This window comes from Clupea harengus, chromosome 9 (assembly GCF_900700415.2).
Source record: "Clupea harengus chromosome 9, Ch_v2.0.2, whole genome shotgun sequence".
Classification (NCBI taxonomy): domain Eukaryota; kingdom Metazoa; phylum Chordata; class Actinopteri; order Clupeiformes; family Clupeidae; genus Clupea; species Clupea harengus.
In genome coordinates, this window is record NC_045160.1 from 17,606,411 (window position 1) to 17,630,909 (window position 24,499).

At 46.0% G+C, this 24,499-nt stretch overlaps 1 protein-coding gene across 2 annotated transcripts in view; it reads left to right on the forward strand.

The window, feature by feature from the left end:
* si (sucrase-isomaltase (alpha-glucosidase)) overlaps window positions 1–24,499 on the forward strand; it is a 47,427-nt gene that overhangs the window by 14,297 nt on the left and 8,631 nt on the right. For both annotated transcript variants that reach the window (XM_031573710.1, XM_031573711.2), the window contains exons 13-40: window positions 583–696; window positions 794–878; window positions 1,210–1,327; window positions 1,953–2,124; window positions 4,230–4,346; window positions 4,741–4,895; window positions 5,046–5,130; window positions 7,752–7,808; window positions 9,353–9,477; window positions 10,389–10,477; window positions 10,917–10,966; window positions 11,208–11,381; window positions 12,112–12,261; window positions 12,504–12,707; window positions 12,909–13,063; window positions 13,335–13,503; window positions 14,633–14,729; window positions 17,439–17,551; window positions 18,237–18,362; window positions 19,165–19,293; window positions 19,596–19,712; window positions 20,902–20,964; window positions 21,410–21,526; window positions 21,915–22,005; window positions 22,302–22,440; window positions 22,829–22,962; window positions 23,701–23,735; window positions 24,036–24,152. In XM_031573710.1, the coding sequence (XP_031429570.1) occupies window positions 583–696; window positions 794–878; window positions 1,210–1,327; window positions 1,953–2,124; window positions 4,230–4,346; window positions 4,741–4,895; window positions 5,046–5,130; window positions 7,752–7,808; window positions 9,353–9,477; window positions 10,389–10,477; window positions 10,917–10,966; window positions 11,208–11,381; window positions 12,112–12,261; window positions 12,504–12,707; window positions 12,909–13,063; window positions 13,335–13,503; window positions 14,633–14,729; window positions 17,439–17,551; window positions 18,237–18,362; window positions 19,165–19,293; window positions 19,596–19,712; window positions 20,902–20,964; window positions 21,410–21,526; window positions 21,915–22,005; window positions 22,302–22,440; window positions 22,829–22,962; window positions 23,701–23,735; window positions 24,036–24,152 (3,297 nt within the window). The remainder of the gene's footprint in view (window positions 1–582; window positions 697–793; window positions 879–1,209; window positions 1,328–1,952; window positions 2,125–4,229; window positions 4,347–4,740; window positions 4,896–5,045; window positions 5,131–7,751; window positions 7,809–9,352; window positions 9,478–10,388; window positions 10,478–10,916; window positions 10,967–11,207; window positions 11,382–12,111; window positions 12,262–12,503; window positions 12,708–12,908; window positions 13,064–13,334; window positions 13,504–14,632; window positions 14,730–17,438; window positions 17,552–18,236; window positions 18,363–19,164; window positions 19,294–19,595; window positions 19,713–20,901; window positions 20,965–21,409; window positions 21,527–21,914; window positions 22,006–22,301; window positions 22,441–22,828; window positions 22,963–23,700; window positions 23,736–24,035; window positions 24,153–24,499) is intronic.

The following is a 24,499-nucleotide window of genomic DNA, read 5'->3' on the forward strand; positions in this document are numbered from 1 at the left end:
GGGAGAGAAGGAGGGCTATGATCACGGCATCTGACAGTGCTGTGTCATCAGCAGAAAGAGCCCAGCAGCTTGAGAGAGCACGCACAGAATAACTATAGGTAATAAATTCAACTTGACCTTGCGGGCATCCATGCCAATAAGTATTAATAAAAGTGAAGTTGAATGAAAACAACGTCCTGTCAAGAGTGAGACAGCGAGAGAAAGGGAAAGACACTTTTTAAAATAACTAATTCACAAAGATGCCAGCGAGCCAGTAGCGAAAAATGACAATATCCACAGACTCTTTCCGAGCCCTTCTTGCAACACTGGTCAAATAAATTAATGACTGACTCAAGTGCTCTCGTGAAGAAAGCAGAAGACTGTGAACAGATGTGTGAGCCACACTGGCTTCTCATTCTTGTAATGAGTCACAGAGCGGGAAACATTTCGATGTGAGGCACCTCTTGATGAGACTAAGGGATTCTACTCCACATAAGGGGACTTCAAATTAAGAGCACTTAGACCAGGCATCTGGAATAGTCTAGAAGCATGACCTTTCGTGGTTTGTCTTTCCTTAAAGAGCTATACTGTATTTCATTCAAGGTTTGGCCTGGGTTGACAGTGTTCCCAGACTACACAAACGCATCTTGCATTCAATGGTGGGTTGATGAGATCGAGAGGTTCTACAAGGAAGTGAAGCATGATGCAATTTGGATCGTGAGTCCTTGAAATAAATTACTTTTTCCACATGTACAATACAGCCAAACATATTTCTCTATCTCATTTCTCCAGTTCATTGAATCATTTTTAACAGGATATGAATGAAGTAGCCAGCTTTATCAAGGGGTCATCCAAAGGGTGTCCTGACAACACCTTAAACTACCCACCCTTCACTCCAAGTAAGCCCTCTAGACTAAATAGATATGCTTTTGTTTAGATACAAACACGCGCACACACACACACACACACACACACACACACACACACACACACACACACACACACACACACACACACACACACACACACACACACACATACATACATACGTATATGCATACACTTCTGTTTCATTGTGTTCATACAATGTGAATATAATCCATGCATACTGATGTAACACACGTACACACACACACACACACACTTCTGTTTCATATCAATTGTAATTGGTAACTAATGTAACATCTACATTCAACCCCCCCAACCCCTTTCACCCTTTCTGTTTTGTAGACATCTTGGATAAGCAGATGTACAGTAAGACCTTGTGTATGGATGCCAAGCAGACCTGGGGAAACCATTACGACGTGCACAGCCTGTACGGCTACTCCATGACCCTGGCAACTGACGAGTAAGTAACCTTACATTAAAGTTAATGTTTCACCCAACACAGCTTAAGCAGGAGAGACAAACACACACACACAAACACACACACACACACACATTCACAAGGCCAATGCAACCCAATGAACAGTTTTATATACCCCCAGCTGATTGCGAGAAGCGTCTCTGACAGGAAGAGACAAAAAGAAACATTTGTATTTCCTGTGCAAGCAAACAGTGTAAAATGGCCTTTCCGTTCCAGCGCTGTGACCTAAACATGGACATGAGTGCTTAATAATACTCTTTGAGAGCAGGGCCCAAGGACATATGCTACAGTGACTCAGATTTGGTTAAATAAAACAGACATTCTCTGTTTTTTACCCAGGCCGCACTTATGCAGGGGAAGTGACTGATGGGGTTTGACATGCTCGCTCATCTCTCTTTTCCTCTCTCTCTCTCTCTCTGTCTTCATCTACTTCATCTACCACCAAACTCCAAAGTCCACCTCTCTCTTTTCATCCCCTCTTTCGTGACCCAATTTCTCGCCCCTGTGACCCCCTAACACCCCCCCCCCCCAACACACACACACACACACATACACCCTAGGCTTTCTCTTGTGGTTTCAACTGTCCCATTTCTCGCCCCATCTGCAGGGCCGTGAAGAAAGTGTTTGGCAAGAGCCGCTCCTTCATCCTCACGCGCTCCTCCTTTCCCGGAGTGGGCAAGTTCTCGGGCCACTGGCTGGGTGACAATGCCGCAAACTGGAACGACATCAAGTGGGCCATCCCGGGAATGCTGGAGTTCAACCTCTTTGGAGTCCCTTACGTAAGAGCCACTGTGCAGTGTTGGATGGATGCATGGAATGTGATTTTTTTTGTAAAAAAATGCCCATGAAGGCAAGCAAAAAGAAAAGAGAGCTGCTTTTCTGCTTCACTCTTCTGCTCGCCTATTTCTAGGCTACGGTCTAATGCTTTTTTCCTGTGAAGTCAAACCGAATCTTGATCGATACCCCAATACCGACCTTAAGTGCTTCACCTTAAGCGATAATAAAAGATGCCAACACACGCTCCTCAGAGATGCCAGTTGATTCTAGCCCTTGTAAGGCATCCCTGACCCTCATGTTTATTTGAACCATGCAGCAGTGGAGCAGGGAACACTAAACCGCTGTGGGCTCAGGCCCAGCTTCAGTGTGCCTCTCAGCCGTGTGGCTCTGCTGTCGTCGTGTGATCATACTCTAAGAAGGCATGCCAAGAACAAAGTGCATGGAAATTCCATAATTCAGATAAAACATACAGAAATAGAATAAGAACATGTGCAAAGGTGTAAATGCTGTGAGGGTAAGGGATCAAGTACTATCTTACTAAATGTTATCTGTTATGAAACGATGTTTAGCACCATACCAAAAGACTACTGTATCTGCCCAGTATGTAGCCAGAATCAGATACTTTACTTCATTGCACTGTATGAGAGAATCACTACCATAGAAAGAAGGAAGGAAATCAGAATTCAAAGCCTGATCAAATAATATAGGTATAATAAAATGTTGTTGTTTGATACATATAAGAGGAGATGAGATGAAAGAGAAGTGTGTGTTTCATGTATTTTGGGAAATTTTCAAAAATACCAGCTGCTGGATGTTTTCAAGTGCTTCTCACCGGAAGGTTTTAATTCTCAGTGGCATGATCAGCTCAGTGGCATAATCAATCCATCATAGCATTTTTTATCAGAAATGGGCACAAATACACCAAATAGTATCTTCATGAAATGTATCCAAATAAAATACAACATACTGGTATGAGAAAACTCATATTATCATCTAGTAAGTACATTGGCCAGTTGTAAAGCATGTCTTTACTAACTGCTTGTAATACTAATTGTGTCATTCAGTAGTGTACACCTTCTGATGACAAAATGTACGTCACTTAGACCCTAGAGGACCCATGCGTACTCGCGGATGTGCAAAACATTTTTTCCCCACCAACATTCTGCAAAGACCCGCCCCACTCAGCTTCTGATTAATATGCATTGCCTTTATTGGTTAAGTTGTCTAGATTTAAGATAACTATCAGGGTCAGAGCCAATCAGAGGCAGAGTATGGGTGTGGGTGTGTCTCCGCAGAATACAGGTGTGAAAAAAATTACAACCATGGTTTTCATTAGTAGTACATGCTAGTCAAAATAACTCAAAATGATGAAAGTAATGAATTGACTTACCAATGTGCCAAAGGGTCAAGTCAAGGAATAAAGACTTGAATCTAAATGAATAAAAGCTGAAATGATTACAAGAAGTATAAAGATAGAATCACGGAATCATACTGGAGAGTGATTCTGAAACAAAGTAATGTAAATACGAGTTAGGATAAAATGTCAGGCGTTGGACATGGTAATTCCACAGATGCAGGGGCGTAACTATAGGGGGTGCAGCAGGTGCGGCTGCACCTGGGCCCATCGTAACTATGTTACGCCACTGCACAGATGTTTGTGGGTGGAAATGCAGTGCTCATACCTACACCCAGCAGTTGTAGTGGGGGGGTTGTTTATACAGACTGGCTGATGGAGCTTCTAGAGTCTAGGCTACATTCTGCTTTTGCTGTGGAGCTCCAAACACATCTTATCCCACCCATAGACCTACCAGCAGCCTAATGAGGCACGGAGAACAGGTTGGAATCAGTGTGTGTCAGGTAGGGAGGGAGTCCTTTTCTCTGTGTGTGTTTGCCCAGTATCGTCAACACTGTTTTCAACCAATACATCAGTGGGTGATGTTAGAAGTTCCAACCAATCCGCTCATGTGTGAAAGTTTGAGTTTGTGTTCTGTTTACCTGACAAACATGTGACTGATGTTACTGCACCCCAGGCCCTGGGTGGGGCGTGTTTGACAGGTCCCGTTCTTCACTGTTGTTGGTTGTTGTTTTTTCTTTCTTCCCCTGACAGATCGGTGCGGACATCTGCGGCTTCTTCGACGACTCGCCCGAGGAGTTGTGCCGCCGCTGGATGCAGGTCGGAGCGTTCTACCCCTTCAGCAGAAACCACAACGCTCAGGGCTACCGGGTGCGCTGGCATGTCTTTTTTCTGCCCCCCCCCCCACCCCCCAACCTTATTCTTGAGTGATGAATCACCAGCCATCACTGATGCATTAGCAGGAGGCGCTAATCAGACAGCCGCGCGCACACTGAGAATGCGAGATGCCGCCTCCTTCCCCGCGAACAGACAGGAGATGACGATGAATAGAAATTGATATTCGTGACTAAATTAGATGAATAAGACTTGACCTTTTCCCAGGGCCAGCGGTAATCACTGAGCCCCCGCGAGGCACAAACAATCCGCACAAACAATGAGACCCAGGGTTTAGAGCAGGCACGGACAGCGCCCACACTCCCAGGCTTGCCACTCTTCTGTCTCTCTCTCGCCCTCTCATTACGTCCTTTTTTCCTCCCCCCTTTAGCCCCAGGATCCTGCATATTACGGAGCCGACTCCCTCCTGGTGAGGACCTCCAAGCACTACCTGAACATCCGCTACACGCTGCTGCCCTACCTCTACACCCTCTTCTACAAGGCCCACGTCAGCGGGGACACTGTAGTGCGACCCATGATGCACGAGTGGGTGACGTCACTCCTCCATACTGACCTACTCTGAGTGCTCTGGCCTTCTGGCCTTCTGGCCTTCTGGCCTTCTGGCCTTGGGTTGTTTTGAATGACGCAAAGAATAAGTGCTTGACCTCCATCTGGCCTTGTGCTTCGTCTTTCTAGGTTCTATTCTGATAGCAACACTTGGACTGTGGACCGGCAGTTCCTGTGGGGGGCCCACCTGCTCATCACACCTGTGCTGGATCCTGTAAGCATCTCACACACACACACACACACACACACACTCTCTCTCTCTCTCTATTTCTCTCTCTCTATCACGCACAGACACACACAGATACACTCTTTCTCTACTCTTTTTCTCTCTCACTCTCTCTCTCTCTCTCTCTCTCTCTCTATCTATCGCTCTCACGCACAGTTGTCACTTTATGGGCTATTTTCCTATTTGCAGATCAGAACAGACTAGCGATAGATATGACAGTATTTGAGGTCAGTGATCATCTGTCAGCCAGTGAGCGCACAGGATCAGATTTGGGCTCTGCCATCACACGCTTCCTGTGGGCCTTCACTGACCTCCGCCGGGACGGGAACGAGAGACAGAGATTTTTTTCTCTTCTCTCTTTCATTTCCCCCCATCCTCTTTTCTTTTCTGTCTAATGAGAGCGCTGACCTCATTATGAAGAAATGAGAATTGAAGATAAATTGCGGTCATGTTAAAGTGGGTGATTAATTGCCAATTTAACATGGCCCCTCGCATGTTTTCATTTTTTTTTTTTTTTTTTTAATGAAATAGATCAGCTCAGATTTATACTGCAGTTCAGAAAAGTTCATCCAGGGTCCTTATCTTAAAAAAAAAGTTTAGTAGATTTAGACGAGCAATACAATGCGTGTTTGGTCCCCAACACAACATAAGTGCAAACCTGACTCTCTGGACAGTACGCATTCAGCTACATCCAAATGAGCCTGAGTGAAATGAATCCGCTTTCTCCGAGCACCACTGCATTAGCAATGAAAGGCGGCCAGCATTTTTATACTCAGCTTGAAATTGATAAGCAGGGAGCATTTAAAGAGGGCACACTTTAAAAGAAGGGTTGAGTCAAAGAAAAGACTCAGAAGTGTTCCCTCTGCTCCTGCTCCCGCTCCCACTCCAGCTCGCCTCTCCTCGCCTCTCTGCACCAAGACTGTTTCTCTAATGACATCCAACAGCTAGCTTCCCCACTTCTGAGACAGTCCGCCGAACCTTGATCTGCACAGTATGTCTTCTGACTGGGGAAATCTCCTCTCGTCCCCCTGTGCCTTCCCGCCGCCTCCTCCTCCTCCTCCTTCGTCCTCCCTCCTCTCCTCCCCCTCGTCTTCTTTTTCTCTTTCTCCCTCCTCCTCTCTCTCCATCTCCTCTTCTTTTGACTTGTTTCTTTTCATAGTCTTTCGGCTCATCGGCTGGCTTTTAATTACTCCCCCTAAATGTGCGCCCCGTTTGGGGATCAAAGGCAGCCGTCAGACTGAGGGGGTCAGACAGGCTTCCTGACTGACAGCAGCTCCCTCATTTTCCTTCTGTCTTTCCTCCACCGGTGCTGAGACTGTGTGTGTGCCAGTCTTCACCGCTCTCCCCTATTATGTGTAAATCATTGACAGTCAGCTCCCTATCTACAGTGCAAAAAGGAACGGCTGTGGCCCCTTTGCATTACAGTTCATGACATTACAGCAGCAGTTCATATTCAGTAATCTTCAATTAACAATCTTTTGCATTTTAGCAGTGATATGATAAATGCTAGTAGGGTTGAGTGTGTACATGTATGTGTGACATTGAAAAGAGTAATGACTGGTATTAATCAGATGACATCACTTCTGGGAGGTCTGATTCCACTGGAGATTGATCACGTGATGATCATTGATCTTCCAACACTATATACATTCATGAGATTCTTGCTAAAAGCTCATTACTTGCAATGACATAGTACAATGGCTCATCATCAGGCATTAAATAGCGTAGGGGAAGAATGTGTCTGATGTCTGTAAGGAGAGGAGGATCTTTCTGAAATTAAGACTCCGAGCTTTCTGTTTGATCCTCAAAGGCCCGAGGAGTCTCCATACACATTGACATTCCTTCAGTGCAGCATCACTGTTGCAGTCACCACACCAATCACCCACCCTCACCTGTGTGAGATCCACGATGCCCGTAGGAAGACAGTTTTAAGGAAAGTCACTTCTAACCAACTTCAGGCAAAAGAACGGCAGTTTTTCTCACCGCTCCCCTCTTCTTTCTTCACATTCTCCCCTCCCCCCTTCATTTCTGTATTGACTCATCTTGACTTGTTGTGCTTTGTCCTTTGCCTCGTGTTGCTCCTCGTCCTTCAAAGCTCTAATGTCAGGCTGTAGTGAGAGGGCAGAAACATGACAGAGAGACTGAGGAGGAGAGTGACAGCGCCAGAGATGACTTTTACCTGAGGAGAACAGCATGTTCCACCGTCAGTCTGCTTGAGCAGTGCATGGCAGCTCTTGCCCTTCTTCATCCATCCATCCATCCCTCAACCCCCCTCCACTCTCTCTCTCTCTCTCTCTCTCTCTGCCTCTTTCTCTGATCCGCCGTTCTTTCTTTTAATGAAAGGCGCAGACACTCTCATAGCCACTGGAGCCCCATCAGAGGTCAGTCCTCGATTAGGGATTATTGCTGTCTGGACAGGCATGATTAATAAAAGATTAAAATGTAATCAGAGCCCATCTATCAAAAAGTGTGTAGGGGAAAAACGCAGATGCTTTCTGAGTCTTTTTCTTTTTGACGTGGAGGCCTCTGTGTTTCTCAAGTGCTCTTGCCTTTTGTTCCCGACATGGGCGAGACACATCGCTGATGAGCCAATGTGTTTTGTTTGCCAGGGCGTTGACCGCGTAAGGAGCTACATCCCGGACGCAGTGTGGTACAACTATGAGACGGTAAGCCTTCTCTCTCTCTCTCTCTCTCTCTCTCTCTCTCTCTCTCTCTCTCTCTCTCTCTTTCTTGCTCTCTTCTCTCTTGAGAGAAGCTCCTCCAAGCTTCCCAGTGAACTTAGTCAGCAAATGACATATGATGACATGCCTTTTGATGAATATTTCATCAGGCCCAGGCAGACGCCAGAAAAAGACTCAGACATTCCTCAATCTGTCTTGCCATCAGATCTATTTCAGGGCTGCTTTGGTTTTGCTGTGCATCTCGGCACGGAACCCGTGCCAAGACAGAAAGCTAAAAACCATGCCCAAAAATGACTGACATTCAGGGAATATTTATCGAGTAATTGACTCACAATCTCCATAAGTGTGTAAGTGTTTCTGTGAGAGCTGGCGTCACTAAGGGCAAAAGGAGATTCAAAAAACACGAGTGGTCCTCTGAATGGAGATGCCATGTTATCAGGCACAGAGACTAAGCAGGCATTCCCTACGGATAGTGAGCGAGAGAGAGAGAGAGAGAGAGAGAGAGAGAGAGAGAGAGAGTAAAAGTGAGAGTGAGAGTGAGAGTGAGAGAGAGGGAAAGCCTTCTCACCAAAATGGACTGATGCGCCGTGACCTCTATTGTCTGGTCCGGGCCCTCAGATGGCTGATTAAATATCAGAGCCACAGATCTGATGCCTGATTAGATATGATGACTCACACTTGGACTATGACTGTGTGTGTATGTGTGCATGTGTGTGTATATGTGCATGTGTGTGTGAGTGTGCGTTTGTGAGAGAGTGTGCGTTTGTGTTTCATGACAGTTTTGTGTGCGTGTGTGTGTGTGTGTGTGTGTGTGTGTGTGTGTGTGTGTGTGTGTGTGTGTGTGTGTGTGTCTGTCTGTGTGCATGCCTGTCAGACTTCATCAATTAAGACCCAGAAGTGATCCCCCACAGAGCGGGAGAAGACAAGTTCCCTCTTTATCAGGAAGGGTGGACAATGAGCACCAGATAAGATCTGAAATTACCAGTGGACAGCTCAGTGATTCTCTGCTCCCAGTCCACCCCTGCATCGACTCACTCAGAGCGAGAGAGAGAGGGAGAGAGAGAGAGCGAGAGATCAAAAAGTAAAAAAGGAGAAAAAAACAAAGAGAGATGGGAGGCTGAATGAGTGTCAGTAAAGGGGAGAGTGGAGGCGAGAGGGGGACTGCTGTTGAGATGGGTCTTGTAATATTGTGCCACTTAAACATATTCCTCTCCAGCCTCTCCTCAAGGGAGGTGATGGCATGAGGGATTTTAGGATAATCATTTCAATCAGCTCCCCCATCTAACCTCATTCTCTCTCTCTCTGTCTCTCTTGCTCTCTCTCTCTCTCTCTCTCTCGCTCACTCACTCACGCACTCAATCTCTCTCTCTCTTTTGCTTTCTCACTCACTCAATCTCTCTCTCTTTTGCTCTCTCACTCACTCTCTTTCTCTCTCTCACTCTCTCTCTCTCTCTTCCTCCTCACTCCCAATTGGGTTTGGAGAGCCAGGGACAGACTCTGACTAATTTCCCCTGTTCTCGGCCAATCAGGAGGAGCGGCTCACCGACCGTAAGAAGCACATCGATATGTACCTTCCCTCAGACAAGCTTGGCCTACACATCCGAGGAGGAGCCATTCTCCCAACTCAAAGGCCCAATGTCACCACCACCTACAGGTACCCTTTGCCATCTAATGTACACATTTACACACTCCCCAGCAGTCTGTCACTCCCATCAAAGGACTAAGCTGACACGGAGAAGAGTAAATGTTTTTCCTGGCCTTGTCACACAGCCTGTGCTTATCTTTCTCTTCATAAACTGTGTATCATTCGCAACGAAGGCCTCGGGCGCTCACAGATAGTCTCTGTCTTACAGAGGTGACCGCACGGTGTCAAGACTCACAGGCGCACACACACACACATACATACACACACAGTGTCACACACACTCTCACCTCTCACATATATTACTCTTCACATGTCCGTCAAGGCTGAGAGGTGCTAGATTGATAAGAAAGGGCTGGAGGGTGTGGGAGAGCATGCGAGAGAGAGAGCGAGCTTGGGAGGGGGGTTTGGTGGAAGCTACTAACCGTAAAAGCTACGGTGAATGAATGCGGTTAGTTGATGGTTTACTGTGACACCACTGAGATTGACTACATGAGGTAAACATGTGGTAAAGTCTATCTTTAGGGAGGGGACAGAAGACTGTGTTACATGTGTAGTATGTGCTGCTGGGGTGTATTAGTTAGTGGATCTCATTTAGTCCCAGTATGTAGCACGTACACACATGCTAACACACCTCATACACACACGCGCATACGAACACGCACACACACATACACGCACACACACATACACATACACAAAATGCGTGACAAACACATTTAAAATTCACCCTGAATTGCCGGTAAGGCAGAGACCTCTGACATGTTATTCAAAAACAAGAATCATATCTCAACTTCAAAGAGACTGTCGTTCCTTTTTCTACGTATGCTTATTTTGTTCCTGGTGAAAGTTCTGTGATGAAAGGGTGTCTGTGTGTACGTGTGTTTGCGTGTGTGTGTGTGTGTGTGTGTGTGTTCCCTCAGTCGTCTCTCTCCCATGGGCCTGATCATCGCACTCGATGACAACAAAAAAGCATCAGGCGAGCTGTTTTGGGACGATGGAGATTCTCGAGGTATTTTAGGGATTTGTTAATTAAAACGTTTTTTTTTTCTCGTTTTTTTCATTCTCTCTCCCTATCCTTAAAGTTCATCACTCTTTCATATTGCAGTGTGTGTGTGTGTGTGTGTGTGTGTGAGTGATGACAAGGTAATCTTCAAAGGCTTTACATATCAACCCGACATCTTTTATTGGAGCTTATCAATAGAGAACCACACATTTTGTGGTCCAAAAGGTCAAAGTATCTAATGGTCTGTTTAGAGTAGTACAAGGTTCTTTATTCTCCTGAACACAATGATTGTGCAAAATATTGGGCCGTACATTCCAACAGAAGGGTAATATAGTATCGGCTTGGAGATCTGTGGAGAATGTGTTTAATCAGTTGTTGTTGTTCTCTCCCTCTCCACACACCTCTCTCTTCTTCTGTCCCTCTCTCCTTCTTTCTCTCCCCATAGATACGGTTTCTACTGGTGCCTATGTTCACTGCCAGTTCTCTGTGGAAAAAGTATGTCTGCCCCACCATTTTAAACCATATTTTGAAACTCAATCGCATCATATAGTTTGTAGTCAATGCTATAATAGTAGTATAATAAAGATAATCTGATTTTGCAGGAATTTAGAAGATTTTGTAGGCCCACTTGGTTTGATCCTCAACAATATGACTTGAACTCTCAGACTTCCAAACTGCCATGCAGTGGACTGTGTGAAGCACAAGATCATACTTACAAAAGACTTTTTTCCACTAGGGCATTCTGACTATAAGGGTCCTGCACAATGGTTACACGGATCCAAATGACCTGAAGTTTGAGGACATTGCCATTTTGGGTGTGAGCGGTCCACCTACATCTGTGTCCGTGCGCCAAGGCAACACATCCACCACAGTGCCCGAAACAAGTATTCATTACGATGCCACGAAAGAGGTAATTTTCTCTTGTCAGTACTGAAATGAACAAAACATTACCATTGTGTGTAGTTTCATCATCCTACAAATCAAAATTGATGAGCCAAAATAGTTTCACAGTTGACTAAAAGCACAACACAGCAGGGGAATTTCCGTATGATATAGTGATATCAGAAAGGTATTATTTATAACGGGGCTTGAAATAAGCATGCATGACTCAGAATTTAATGTTAGAAATATGCTGCTCTACTTGAAGTCCTTGGTTTTGAGCGACTAGATGGTAGGTATGAATGCAGCTGAAGAGCTGTTAACTGCTGTTAACCCCCCCCCCCCTCCCACAGAACAGGATGTGTTTGTGCACAGAGCAGCTAGGGCCGTAGCTCACACATGAGAAAGCGAATGTCACTCGGGCGAGACACACTCCCTTAAGTACAGCAGCATGTGATGGAGGGTGGGTGTCATTGCACACACACATGCGCTACTCTCAAGGTCCCGACGGAATGACAAAAGCACAGAGCTCATCGAGGGCACTCCGACCGCCGCGCCATGTTTGCGTCTCGGTGGCCAGATTTATGGGCCGTTGCCATGACAGATGCCGGGATATGAGATGCTGAACGCATGAATGTTTGTCATGTTTGTCATCCTTACTCTATAACTACTTGAGCGAGCAGCATCTCAGGGCGTATCAGTACAAGGAGAAGCCGGTGTAAATCTCTCTCTTTTTAAATATATATTTCCTTTCTCTAAAGGTGCTGCACCTCAGGGGGCTCGGGTTGAATATGGGGATGGATTACACCGTCACGTGGGACGAGGTGAACTCTGATTTTGAGCGCTTTGACTGCCACCCTGAGGAAGACAGCAATGAGGCAAAGTGCAAAGCCAGAGGCTGTATCTGGCAGGTAAGTGAGAGAGAGAGAGAGAGAGAGAGAGAGAGAGAGAGAGAGAGAGAGAGAGAGAGAGAGAGAGAGAGAGAGAGAGAGAGAGAGAGAGAGCGAAAGAGAGAGAGAATCTCTCTGTGTGTGAACATGTGTGTTCAAAGGGAGAAAAAAGCTCCCGACAAGGACATCCGTCTGTGAGAACTGCAGACTTTGAATAAGATTTGAAGCTGGTACCATCACCTTTTTTTTGTGGCTTCTCCAAGGTTTCACACCTTACCTCAGTCCCCTGGTGCTACTACCCTAAAGACTATGGCTACACCGCCACGACTGTTTCTAATAGCACAAGCGGATGGACTTTTGACATTGAGAGGAACACGGGGTACCCGAGCCCACGATCACGGTCGGCCGACATAGACAAACTCCGTGTGGAAATCTCATACCTCTCTGGGCACTCTCTGCGCTTTAAGGTAGGGACCTAACCCAGCAAACCTGCCAGCTCATGCAACAACTCCTCTGAGCATTTGGATTTCTACTTGCTTATTCTTAGTCACACCATAAAACATCCAGATTTGTTCATACTGAATTATTTTCATTGGATAATGACAACAAAAAAAAAGGATCCATCAGAAATACAGAAAAACATGCCTCTTCCCTGACCCCTTGTCCAGATCTATGATCCAGCTACAAAGCGCTACGAGGTGCCTGTGCCACTGCAGCTGCCCTCCACGCCTGAGGCGGACGAGGCCAAGAGGCTGTATGAGGTGCGGGTCGAGCAGCAGCCCTTCGGCATTAAGGTGGTCAGGAAGAGCACGGGCACTGTCATGTGAGTAAACCATTAACAATGATGACATCTACTGATTGGATCATCCATTGCTAGTTCTTTCATTGTTCTGCTGGTTAGCATGGGCTTAATCAAGGCCTTGTGTAATATAGCGAGCGGACAGAGTTTGACATTGTCTGTGGCACAGTGGGGGTTAAAGGTGTGATTCTCACTGGTTATTTTACTCCATTTGGAGTGGTCATATTTCACGTCCGTGCTGCCTTGTCCTGCCTTGTGTGATCTCACATCTCTGCACTCTGTTTTTCCCTGGCAGATGGGACTCCGTCTTGCCCGGCTTCACGTTCTCCGACCTCTTCATCCAGGTGTCCACCCGTCTCGCTTCGGAATATATCTACGGCTTTGGCGAGACGGAGCACCCGACCTACCGCCACGACCTGAACTGGCACACCTGGGGCATGTTCGCCAAGGATCAGCCCCCCGGGGTAAGGCTGACTCAATCAGCCCTTTTCTCTCTCCAGGAGAAGCCCTCTCTCTCAACAGGGGAGGATCTTTCTCTCACCATGGGAGAATTTCTCCCTCACTAATGACTCCTATATCCATATTTATTTGACTCAAATTTCTTTCATATCTAATCAAATGGCATTCTTTATTTCATTGCTGTAGCTGACATTTATTAGACTCCTTTAACCAACATACTAGGCCATGCGGAAGAAGCACAGTCTTTGAGTGCTTGTGCTTCCCAACCTGGGTCTTCGCCTGTGCTGTTGCTATGGCTTTCATACAACATGCAGCACAAGCCTTTGTGCAGTGACAGGCTATTGTTAGCACACACGTGTTTGTGTGTGTGTGTGTGTGTGTGTGTGTGTGTGTGTGGTATATCACGCGTGTGAGATTTCTAGCCGTGGCCTCATGGTCACCTTATTTGACCACTCTGAGGTCAGAGTTGGTGTTTTCTTCACTAGTTTGGCCCCCGCACACAACACTGCTGCCATTATCTTATATAAAGTATATTTAGCATCCAAATCCTCATTAGCATCAAGCTACTTCTGCTTATTCTGGACATCTGTGTGGGTTTTTGTTTGTTTGTTTTCTTGTTTGAGCGTTTGAACTTGCTCGAGTTAAGTAAAAAAAAAAAAAAGGTTTTAATTAAAGGATTGTCTTTTCACTTTAAAGTCCTTATGTTGGATGTTTGTGCTGAGAGGTGCCAAGGAGGCATGCGAATATGCTGAGTGTGCTGTGCACGCGGGCTAAGAGTGAGACGGTCGGTTTTTTTTCCGGAATGTCTGCTGAACCATGATGCCTCAGTGGCGTGTGTGGAGGGAGCGCTGTCATTAGCTGTCAGTCCTCGTTATGGGACATGCTAACGACCTTTCTTCTCTGACTCACCCCCATCACGCTATGCACCAGAAGGACATACAGGCCAGGGAGGAGGAGAAGGGGGAGACCCCACCCCCGGCAGCGAGAATTTCACGCATTAACACCGTACTGTCTGAGTCGCAATACATCAAACCTGACGTGACACCTCTCCTTCACTACTGCGCTCCACTCGTGCCTTCCCTTCACCTCATTCCTCTCTCTCTCTCTCTCTCTCTCTCTCTCTCTCTCCATCAGTACAAGATGAACTGCTATGGTGTTCACCCCTTCTACATGGGCCTGGAGAAAACTGCAGATGCTCACGGAGTCCTCCTGCTGAACAGCAATGCCATGGGTGAGACACAGAACGTGCCCTCTCACTCGTCATTTCCCTTCTTTGCTCCCTCTCTCTCTCTTTCTCTCCCTCTCTCCCTCTCTCCCTCTGACTCTCGCTATCCCATGTAGTGCAGTGTGGATTCCTCCAAGTGTGTGCAAATACAAGCATCTACATATCTGTCCCTTTCACCTTAACTACGTGTCCTTTCACAGGCTGGCTGGTTACGCAATGCCAGTTGTGTCCTCCTGTGCATGTAAAGCATTTAGAAAAGAGCCCAGTCCTCTGTGTCAGTGCAGCTGGATGGGGCAAGGACAGTGGGGCGCCGTATCTGCCCCCCCTTACCCCTCCACCCAGCTAATCCCAGCAGCCCAGGGGTCAGTGGGGCTTCTGCAAGTCATTAATAATGCTGTAATATTATTTATCTCAAGCTGATTCTTGACATAGGGCCCTCACGAAATGAATCATCACTACAGAGCAAGGCATGAGGAACACTGCTACCGCTGTGGCATAGCAATTTGGCTGAAGAGAGACCCCCCCCCCACACACACACACACACCCACACACTCTCTCTTTTACCTCTCCCTCTCCTCTCTCTGTCTGTCTGCCTCGCTCACACACACACACACACACACACACACACACACACACACACACACACACACACACACACACACACATACACACACACACATACACACACACACACACACACACACACACATACAAATACACAAATACACACACACACACACACATACAAATACACAAATACACACACATGGGCAAACACACAAAGTGGGTAACTTGGTAGCGCAGCAGGAGAAAAACTTTGAACTTGCTTGGCTTAAAAGGGAAACATCAAAAGAGTATTTGAACACAACGAGGAGATGCCCCACGAGCTTAATGATCGCTGTAGAGTAACACGCACAGTGGGACCCACTCCATCACTCCACAACAGCACTCGCTTGATTGTGAAATGAGAAGATAAGTAGACATTTATGGTATCGAGCAACTGATTGAATTATACACTGACAGAGGCCACTGTACGCAGTTAAACAGTTTGTCACTTTGCAGTGTCTTTGTTCACGGACTAGTAAACAATGTAACTGCTGTGTGCATTCAGGCTTGTCATAGTCGGCCAAAGTCATTCAATGAAAACAAACAGGCTTCTATTCAATTCAATCCAGTTGTATTCATATAGAGCCAAAAAAAGTTAAAATAGTCTCTCGGTACTTTAGAGAGCCCAGAGCCTGAAGCCCCTAGAGCAAGCACTAAGATGACTGGGGCAAGGAAACAGGAGGACCCATCTGCTTGGGGCTGGCCAGATAGAGAGATAAAGATAGAAAAGGGAAGGGAGGTAGAAGGGAAGAGAGGAGAAAAGGAGAAGAGAGAATCAGGAGCAAGCAGATGGATTCATACACACATGTGGCATATGTACATCATACATACATGATTCCATGAAACATAAAAGAAAGTGTATAAATAAAATATACATTATTAATAGTGAAAAGAAATGGAGAGCCAGCATTCAAAGTATTGGCTGTAGAGCAGCTTAGTGCGTATACAGTGACCTCATAAGGGGACTATTATAAGGATAAGCAGAGGTGAGGCAGAAAACTTTCAATGATGGCATTTGTTTCTATTAGGGGTAAATAGGCTGGCATACATTATGCATCATAAGCAGAGTAGAATTTGTGCATAATAGTTCGCACCAAAAGAGAATGACAAGTAATATGGCCACTAATTGTTAATTTTAGTTATACACAGGAAAAGATGTTTCATTCCAAATGCTGTCTATTGGGGACTTTTGGGGTGTGGGTTCGATTAAGTTCCCAGGTTTGGTTTGAGATTGCATTCCAACCGCTTCTTAACTTGACTGCTGTATTTGTGTCAATGCCACTGGTAAAAATAGGGCTTTAATCACCACACTGCCCTCTCTGATGAGAAAGAGGAGCGAAGCAGGAGAGCGAGAGAAAGGACAGCACGCCAGACCTCTCCAAAAAGCCTGTCTGGGTTTGGAAGATTTTTCTACGGGGGGAGGGGGGGGGCTCGATAGCAGAAGGCTCTGCCTCCTATTGTGCTTTTTGAATTACAAAAAGACCTGCACCCTAGGGGGTATTGGTGGGAAGTAAGGGGACAATTAATTCCTGGAGGTAATTTGGAGCTAGGCCATTTACAGCTTTGTATGTTAGAAGGAGTACTTTGAAATCAACTCCACTTTTGATACTACTGCAGAGAGGCAAGTTCAGGTGAGATCTGTTCATATTATTGAGCTCTAGTAGGTGTGCGAGCAGCAGCGTTCTGTATTAGTTAGAGGCTCAAGTGAGTTGTTGCTATATCCGGAAAGGGGAGCATTGCAGTAGTGTAGTCGCAAAGTAACAAATGCATGGATTAGTTTTTCTGCATCTTGAAGTGATAGGACTTTTCTAATTTGGGCAATATTGTGCAGATAAAAAAAACTATGCCTTTGAGATCTGTTTTATGAGAGGTTGAAAATGATAATTACATCTTTGATCTTTGATGGTCTTGTTGGACGTTAGTGAGAGAGGGCTCAGGGAGGTCAACAGGTGAGAAGGATTATGGGAGTACAACAGATTGGCGGGGGTGTTACAGAGGTAGTCACAGTGCTACTATAAAAGTTCAAAAAGACAAAAATAGTGAAAGCCCATTTTGGCATGGTGCATTAGTGCATACTGCATACTCAGAGTGGGCTTCCTGTGCTTTCAGACGTGACCTTCCAGCCTACTCCAGCCCTCACCTACCGCACCCTCGGGGGCATCCTGGACTTCTACATGGTCATGGGACCTACACCCGAGCTGGTAGTGCAGGAGTACACAGCGGTGAGAGGCTTCATGGTTGTCTCTGTGTGTGTGTGTGTGTGTGTGTGTGTGTGTGTGTGTGTGTGTGTGTGTGTGTGTAGGTATGTGTGTGTGTGTGTAGGTATGTGTGTGTGTGTGGTTGTCTCTCTGTGTGTGTGTGTGTGTGTGTGTGTGTGTCTGTGTGTCTGTGTGTGTGTGTGTGTGTGTGTGTTTGTGTGTGTGTGTGTGTGTGGTTGTCTCTGTGTGTGTGTGTGGTTGTCTCTGTGTGTGTGTGTGTGTGTGTGTGTGTGTGTGTGTGTGTGTGGTTGTCTCTGTGTGTGTGTGTGTGTGTAGGTATGTGTGTGTGTGTGTGTGTGTGTGTGTGTGTGTAGGTGTGTGTGTGTGTGTGTGTGAGTGTGTGTGTGTGTGTGTGTGTGCAGCTGAGTGTGTGTGTGTGTGTGTGTTTGTAGGGTTGCATTTGCAAATAGGAAATTTAGCAGCTGGGACTTCTTTGCCTCGATGCCCAAGGGGTTTTCAACCCAGACAATCCTAGACAAAAACACCCACAGATTTAGAGTCTATCCAATACCTGTGTTCGCTTTGTTACTAAATACCTGATGTCATATTAAAACATTCCATAGCGCTCCCACTCTCTCTCTCTCTCTCTCTCTCTCTCTTTTCCTCTCATTCTTTTACTCACTCTCTGTGTGCATTGTTCACTCCATAGATGATTGGTCGCCCTGTCCTTCCGGCCTATTGGTCCCTCGGATTCCAGCTGTGTCGCTATGGATATGCCAATGACTCGGAGATTGCAGATTTATACAGAGACATGAGAGCAGCTGGAATTCCTTATGTAAGCGCTCACAAAAAACCACACGTATGGACACATATCGACACACACACACACACACACACACACACACACACACACACACACACACAAACACAATTGCACACACACAAACAGTCACACACTTAAAAATGCACTAACATAGACACAAACACATAATTACATTCTCTCTCTCCTCTCTCTCTCTCTCTCTCTCTCTCTCTCTTACACACTCACACACACACACACACACACACACAATTCGTTTGTGTGCCACCTCATCCCCTTCCCACTGAGAGCGAGCACCACACCTCTCCTAGCAGCTCCAATCGTGGGTAGCACTTGCAGAGCAAGCAAGCAGGTTGAGTGTGCTGTTGGCAGACAGCACATCCAGCCAAATGTTTGCAAACTGAGCGGAGACGTGCACGGCTAACGAGAGTCGTGAGGAACCGACACCTTTTGTGTGGGTGAGGTGTGCTATGCTGTGCTCTCGGATTCACACCAGTAATGAAACGAGCCACAATCAGCCACCTGGAATCACATGTGCCTCTCCTTTTTAGGTGTCCTGTCAGTGCCTGAAAATAAACCTGGGCTCCAACTGAGGCAACTGTTCAAAGTCAAAATCATGACCCAATTTCAGTGCAATGAGTTTTCTAAATTTACTTTTTTTATGTAACATCCATTGCCAGGCCTAGTGACTGTGAACCATATCAGTTAGTCAACATGCCTCTCTGGATCACATGCTTTGAACTAGCCTCTTCTTGAATAGCCTGGTTTACTCATAGGATGATGTGTGTCCTCACATGTGCCCCCTCCCTCCATGCAGGACGTCCAGTATGCAGACATCGACTACATGGAGAGACAGCTGGACTTCGTTCTGGATAAGGAGTTCCAGGGTCTGCCTAATCTGGTGGACAGGATGAGAGGAGAGGGCATGCGGTTCATTTTCATCCTGGTATGGACTCTTTCCAGCTTGACTGCCCCCTAATTGAAACCCTCTAATCACTTGAGTGGCTTCTACAAATGAATGATATCTTAATGTAATATGCTGGAGAGCTGGACAAAACATGTATTGTGCAGAGCCACAGCGCATGCAGTCTTTTTCTTTTACTTGAGATCCTCATGTGAATGAACATATCAGAAAGTGATGAATAGCAATGAGTTAGAAGGACTTTTCATCACTCCTTCATTCATTTCAATGATGGTTAAAAGTCTTTACGAACCCCACTGAATTGCTCGGGGCACCGTGTGTTGTAGGATCCTGCCATCTCAGGCAATGAGACTGAGCCGTATCCTGCCTTTACACGGGGTGTGGAAGACGACGTTTTCATCAAATGGCCCGCCGAGCTCAGCGGTGATATAGTCTGGGGAAAGGTAGGGCTTCTCCTGCTCCTGCTTCACTCCACATTGGCACCTGTCGCCATCTTGTGGGATGTTCTGATTGGTCAGACCACGCAACTCATGGCCTTGATTTTATTTAGTGGGTGCAGCATGCAGCACAACACTCGTGTAACTGCTGTATGATGTACAGTACATACAAAGCATAAGAGAGAAAGAGAGAGAGAGAGAGAGAGAGAGAGAGAGAGAGAGAGAGCTAAAGCTTTTTTGCAGTGCAGCTTCTCAGTGTGCTCCTGTCTGGAACAGCACCGACACTGGGTCAGTTCTGGCCTGGATCCTGCCCACAGTCAGCTGTTCTGTCTAATGGAGAATGCTGATGTACATGTGATGCACAAGCAGCAGGGGAAGTGAGGAGGGAGAACTACCCATCACTAGTGCAACACCAGGCGTTTCAAAGTGTAGAAGTCTGATGGAAAAAGACACCTAGTTACTGACAACATAGAGACTAGACAACATACAGGAAACATCAATGTTATAGAAATTACTTCAAACATGTAACTCATCACACATTATGCTTTTTTTTTCTCTTTGGTATAACATTACTTTTATACAGGTTATATATGACATAATTTACCTTACATAAAAATACCCCCAAATGCAAAACAAGTGTAGGCTCTGAAATGTTGGGGGAAAGTCAGAATGAAAGTGAATGAATGACACAGTGTGAGGTATTAATGGGCAGTTTTAGCAGCAGGCCGTTCCCATGCTTGTATTTGAGAGAACTCTGCAGCTTAGCCTCAAGGAATGTACTCACCTCTTTTCCCAAAAACAATTGCATCAGATGAGAGACCAGGACAGATTGAATCCTTAAGCTCCGGTCCAGTAAGCAGACAGGATCTGACCGTTACAGAAGCAGAATATGCATCCTGCCGCCCTCCTTCACACACAACCAGCTCAAGCTGTGTTCTGTGTTTTAGATGTAAATCTGTTACAATATTACAAAGTTCCAAAACAGGTGAAAGGTTTCTGAAAAGTGACCTTTCGCTGAAACTAGCTACCTAGTTAGCCTCATTACCTCATTGCATAAAAGCAGTTATGTCTTTGCTTTTTGTTCCATGTTACCCCAGTCACTAGTTAAGGGGAGGTGACCCATACGTAGTAAATTAAGCCAATTCACATAGAGGATGTGCTCTTTCTGTCCTACACCACACTCCCTCTCTCACAGGTGTGGCCTGACTTCCCCAATGTCATTGTTGATGAGAACTTGGACTGGGACTCTCAAGTCGAGGTAAGCTACACCACGCATACCGTCACTTCCTGCCTACTAGCAAGAGGTGTTCTATAAAAACCTCCAGCTCCTCTTCACCCATAATCATGCAACACTGTCTGCAGCTTTCTCATCAATCACTAAATACACAATGCCAATGTAATTGCACAGCCCGGTATCAGTGTGTGATTATGCCCAGCGGTGGCACTCCACCCCCCCCCCCCCCCCCCCCCCCCCCCCCCCCATCTCGTTTCATTAAGCCTTGCTTCGGTAAAGTTGGAAGAGAGTGCTGCTTCTAATTATGACATGACAGTCTGGAACATGCCCAATCAGTGGACAATGGCGCACTGCCAGTACATGAAGGCTGACCCCCTCAGATGCTGTAATCAACTGCGGATGAGTGTGGCACTCACAGTCCTGCTGTCGCTTCCTCTTCCTCTTCCTCTTCCTCTTCCTCTCCCTCCAGCTCTACAGGTCTTACGCCGCCTTCCCCGACTTCCTCCGCAACAGCACAGCGACGTGGTGGCAACGAGAGATCTCCGACTTCTACCGCAACACAATGAAGTTTGATGGCCTGTGGATCGTGAGTACTGCCTCTCGCACAAAAAGAGTCATCAGTGGGGCTGTCACCGAGTGTCACCGAGTCACTTTGTTTTTTTAGCAACCTGTACGGGCGTTGTGTGTCGCTAACGTCAGTTGTGCTCAAGTTCCTCTTCCAAACTTCTCGGGATCTAGCTTTTTGTGACAGTTGTGTGATGTCTCATGTCGTATGTCTCACTTTGTTGTCACCAGCCATCAGAAAGCCAAGCCATCCCTCCCTCACCTGCCAGTCACACTAGCTTGTCATGCTACACAAAATGTCAAGGCAGGCAGACATGTAAACAGTTGCCACCTGCTTCAGAGAGATGTTGTCTGGCTCGAACAGCTGATTATTTCTGTTGTTTCTGAAATGCTGTCTCTTCCTTTGGTAGGACATGAACGAACCTGCCAGTTTTGTCCACGGCACCGTCGGTGAGGGGTGTCTGGGTCCGGAGATCTATGACTTCCCTCCGTACATGCCACGTAAGGACTTGTGATGAAGTCTCCATAGTTGCAACATAGACATTCACTAATGTCTTTTTTCATTTAATAAATAAAATCATACAGTACATACACAAACAAAGCCATTTCCAGTTCCACAAAGGCTATGTTAGTTTTTAATAAACTAAATTGTCAGAAATACTATTACTTACAGTGGCAATGCTTCACTAGAAATATTAGAAATATTTATTTAGAGAAATTCTGCATCAAATGTATGCATAAAGCTGTTAAGATCCGTCGTTGAAATGCGGTTTGTTTCTTTTTTGTCATTGCTTTAGCTCTGGATTCCAAGCATCTGGGCCTGAAACACAAGACACTATGTATGAACAGCCAGCAGTTCCTGAGTGACGGAACGCCAGTCAAGCATTACGACGTCCACAATCTTTACGGCTGGTCTCACACCAAGCCCACATATGAGTGAGTGACATATCTTTGACACGTCTGTGTCCCTCCCACAAAACACTCTTGTTGGTCACGTAAGCCGACTGACATATGTGGTGCTCCACTTATCTTCATGTGAGAGCACAGTCACCCAGCCATCAAGCACAGTGTCAACGATCATGTAGACACTGGTGGGTTAAATAAAAGTTTTAAAATATAGCACTGAAATTCACATGGGCTAAGGACATTCTTACACTTACACTTCAAATGCACTGAATTCCAGAGTCAGGCGTGTAAGGAGGCAATCCTTGCCTCAACCAGAGACAATCTCATAGTTTCATTCCCCACAGATCTGTGTCCATAAGTCTTCTGCCCTCCTCTTGTTTACCCTCTCTTGTGCTTGCTAATGCTAACGCTAATGCAGTGCCCTTCTGAATGTGACCGGGAAGAGGGGGATCGTGGTGACGCGGTCCACGTACCCTACCAGTGGCCGCTGGGCAGGACACTGGCTGGGAGACAACACTGCCGCCTGGGACCAGCTGTACAAATCCATCATAGGTGTGTATGTATGTGTGTGTGCGTGTGTATGTGTGTGTGTGTTTGTGTGTGTGTGTTTGTGTGTGTGTAAGACAGAGAGAGAGAGACAGACAGAGAGGGAGAGAGAGCCTGTGTGTGCGTAAAAGGATGTCAGCGCTGTGTGGGAGTGCATTTTTCTCTGTTACATTGTGGGTGTCTTACGTCTTTTCTTTTCAGTTTGTTTCCACTAGCAAACATGTCTTTCTCCCTCTCTGAAAGTTCAAGGAAATGCAGAGTCTGCAGAGTGCAGCTCAGTGTGGGGATGTAGAGAGAAGGAGATGTTGGCAGTGTAGTCCACAAGTTTTCTTGAGAACCAGAATTCTTCATCTTTCAACTGCATTGCAAACAAAGTGTTCTAGAAGCTGAAAGTGCTAGACACATTGAAAGCATAGCATTTGTTCCAAACTGCACACACGGAGCACACAAACACACATATACAGACACGCAGACACAAACACTCACACACAAACCTACAGTGCATGCATATGGCCATATGCAAATACTGTACATACACAAAGATGTGGACATATACATGTACAGAATCAGCTTTACATTAGGCTTTGTTTTGTGAAAGGCTATGGAAGGTCCACACAGTATACCTTGTCTTTCACAGTAAAGAGTAACTCTTTCTGTTTTTCTGTTACTCAGTTGCTCTCCTCCTCACTGACTGGTTGTGTTGATGTAGTCTTGATGTTTATTCTTTTTCCGCCTCTTCCGCAGGAATGATGGAGTTCAGCTTGTTCGGCATCCCTTACGTAAGTGCTCCACTTCCTTCGCCGAAGCTCTCCTGACCAAATGGATATTGCTATTGATTTCTGCGTCTTGAATTTCTTTCTTTCGTTCAAATGTATGCTTTCATGGGGCAGAGAAATACGTGTTTTATGACTCATCTGTGGGTGCAATTGCATTACAGAGGATGTTTGTAAATATGTCAGCAGAAAGTACTGTATGGATGTTCATGTGGTTGTGGATGGTGTTTACTTGTTGTTACAAGTGGTTACGGTGTTTACTTGTTGTTACAAGTTGTTATGGTGTTTACTTGTTGCTACTTCTAGACGGGTGCAGACATCTGTGGGTTCTTCAACACAGCCGAGCGTGAGATGTGCCTCCGCTGGATGCAGCTGGGGGCCTTCTACCCCTACTCTAGGAACCACAATGGCAAAGGGAGCCCGGTGAGTCTACTTGCCTTCCGAACACAAAGCTCTCGTCTGCCAAATAGTAACGTACAAAAGCTGACTGAAACTTTTAACCAGCAAATAACGCAGGAGACTGAAAAACTAGCCTTCCGCTTTTATACCTTCCATGACAGAAATCTGTGAAAATGAGCCACCCCCACCACCCACATACACACACAAACGTGCATGCATATTGTTACATTTCAGAGGCATTTCGTGAACAGGTCTTTATTCGACCCATAGAGATAAGAAGTTGTTCAGTGATGAAGGTGCTTTGCCGCTGAATTTGGAAACATCGTTGACTAGTAGGCTATACCTCCTATGCAGACTAGTGAGCTGCACAG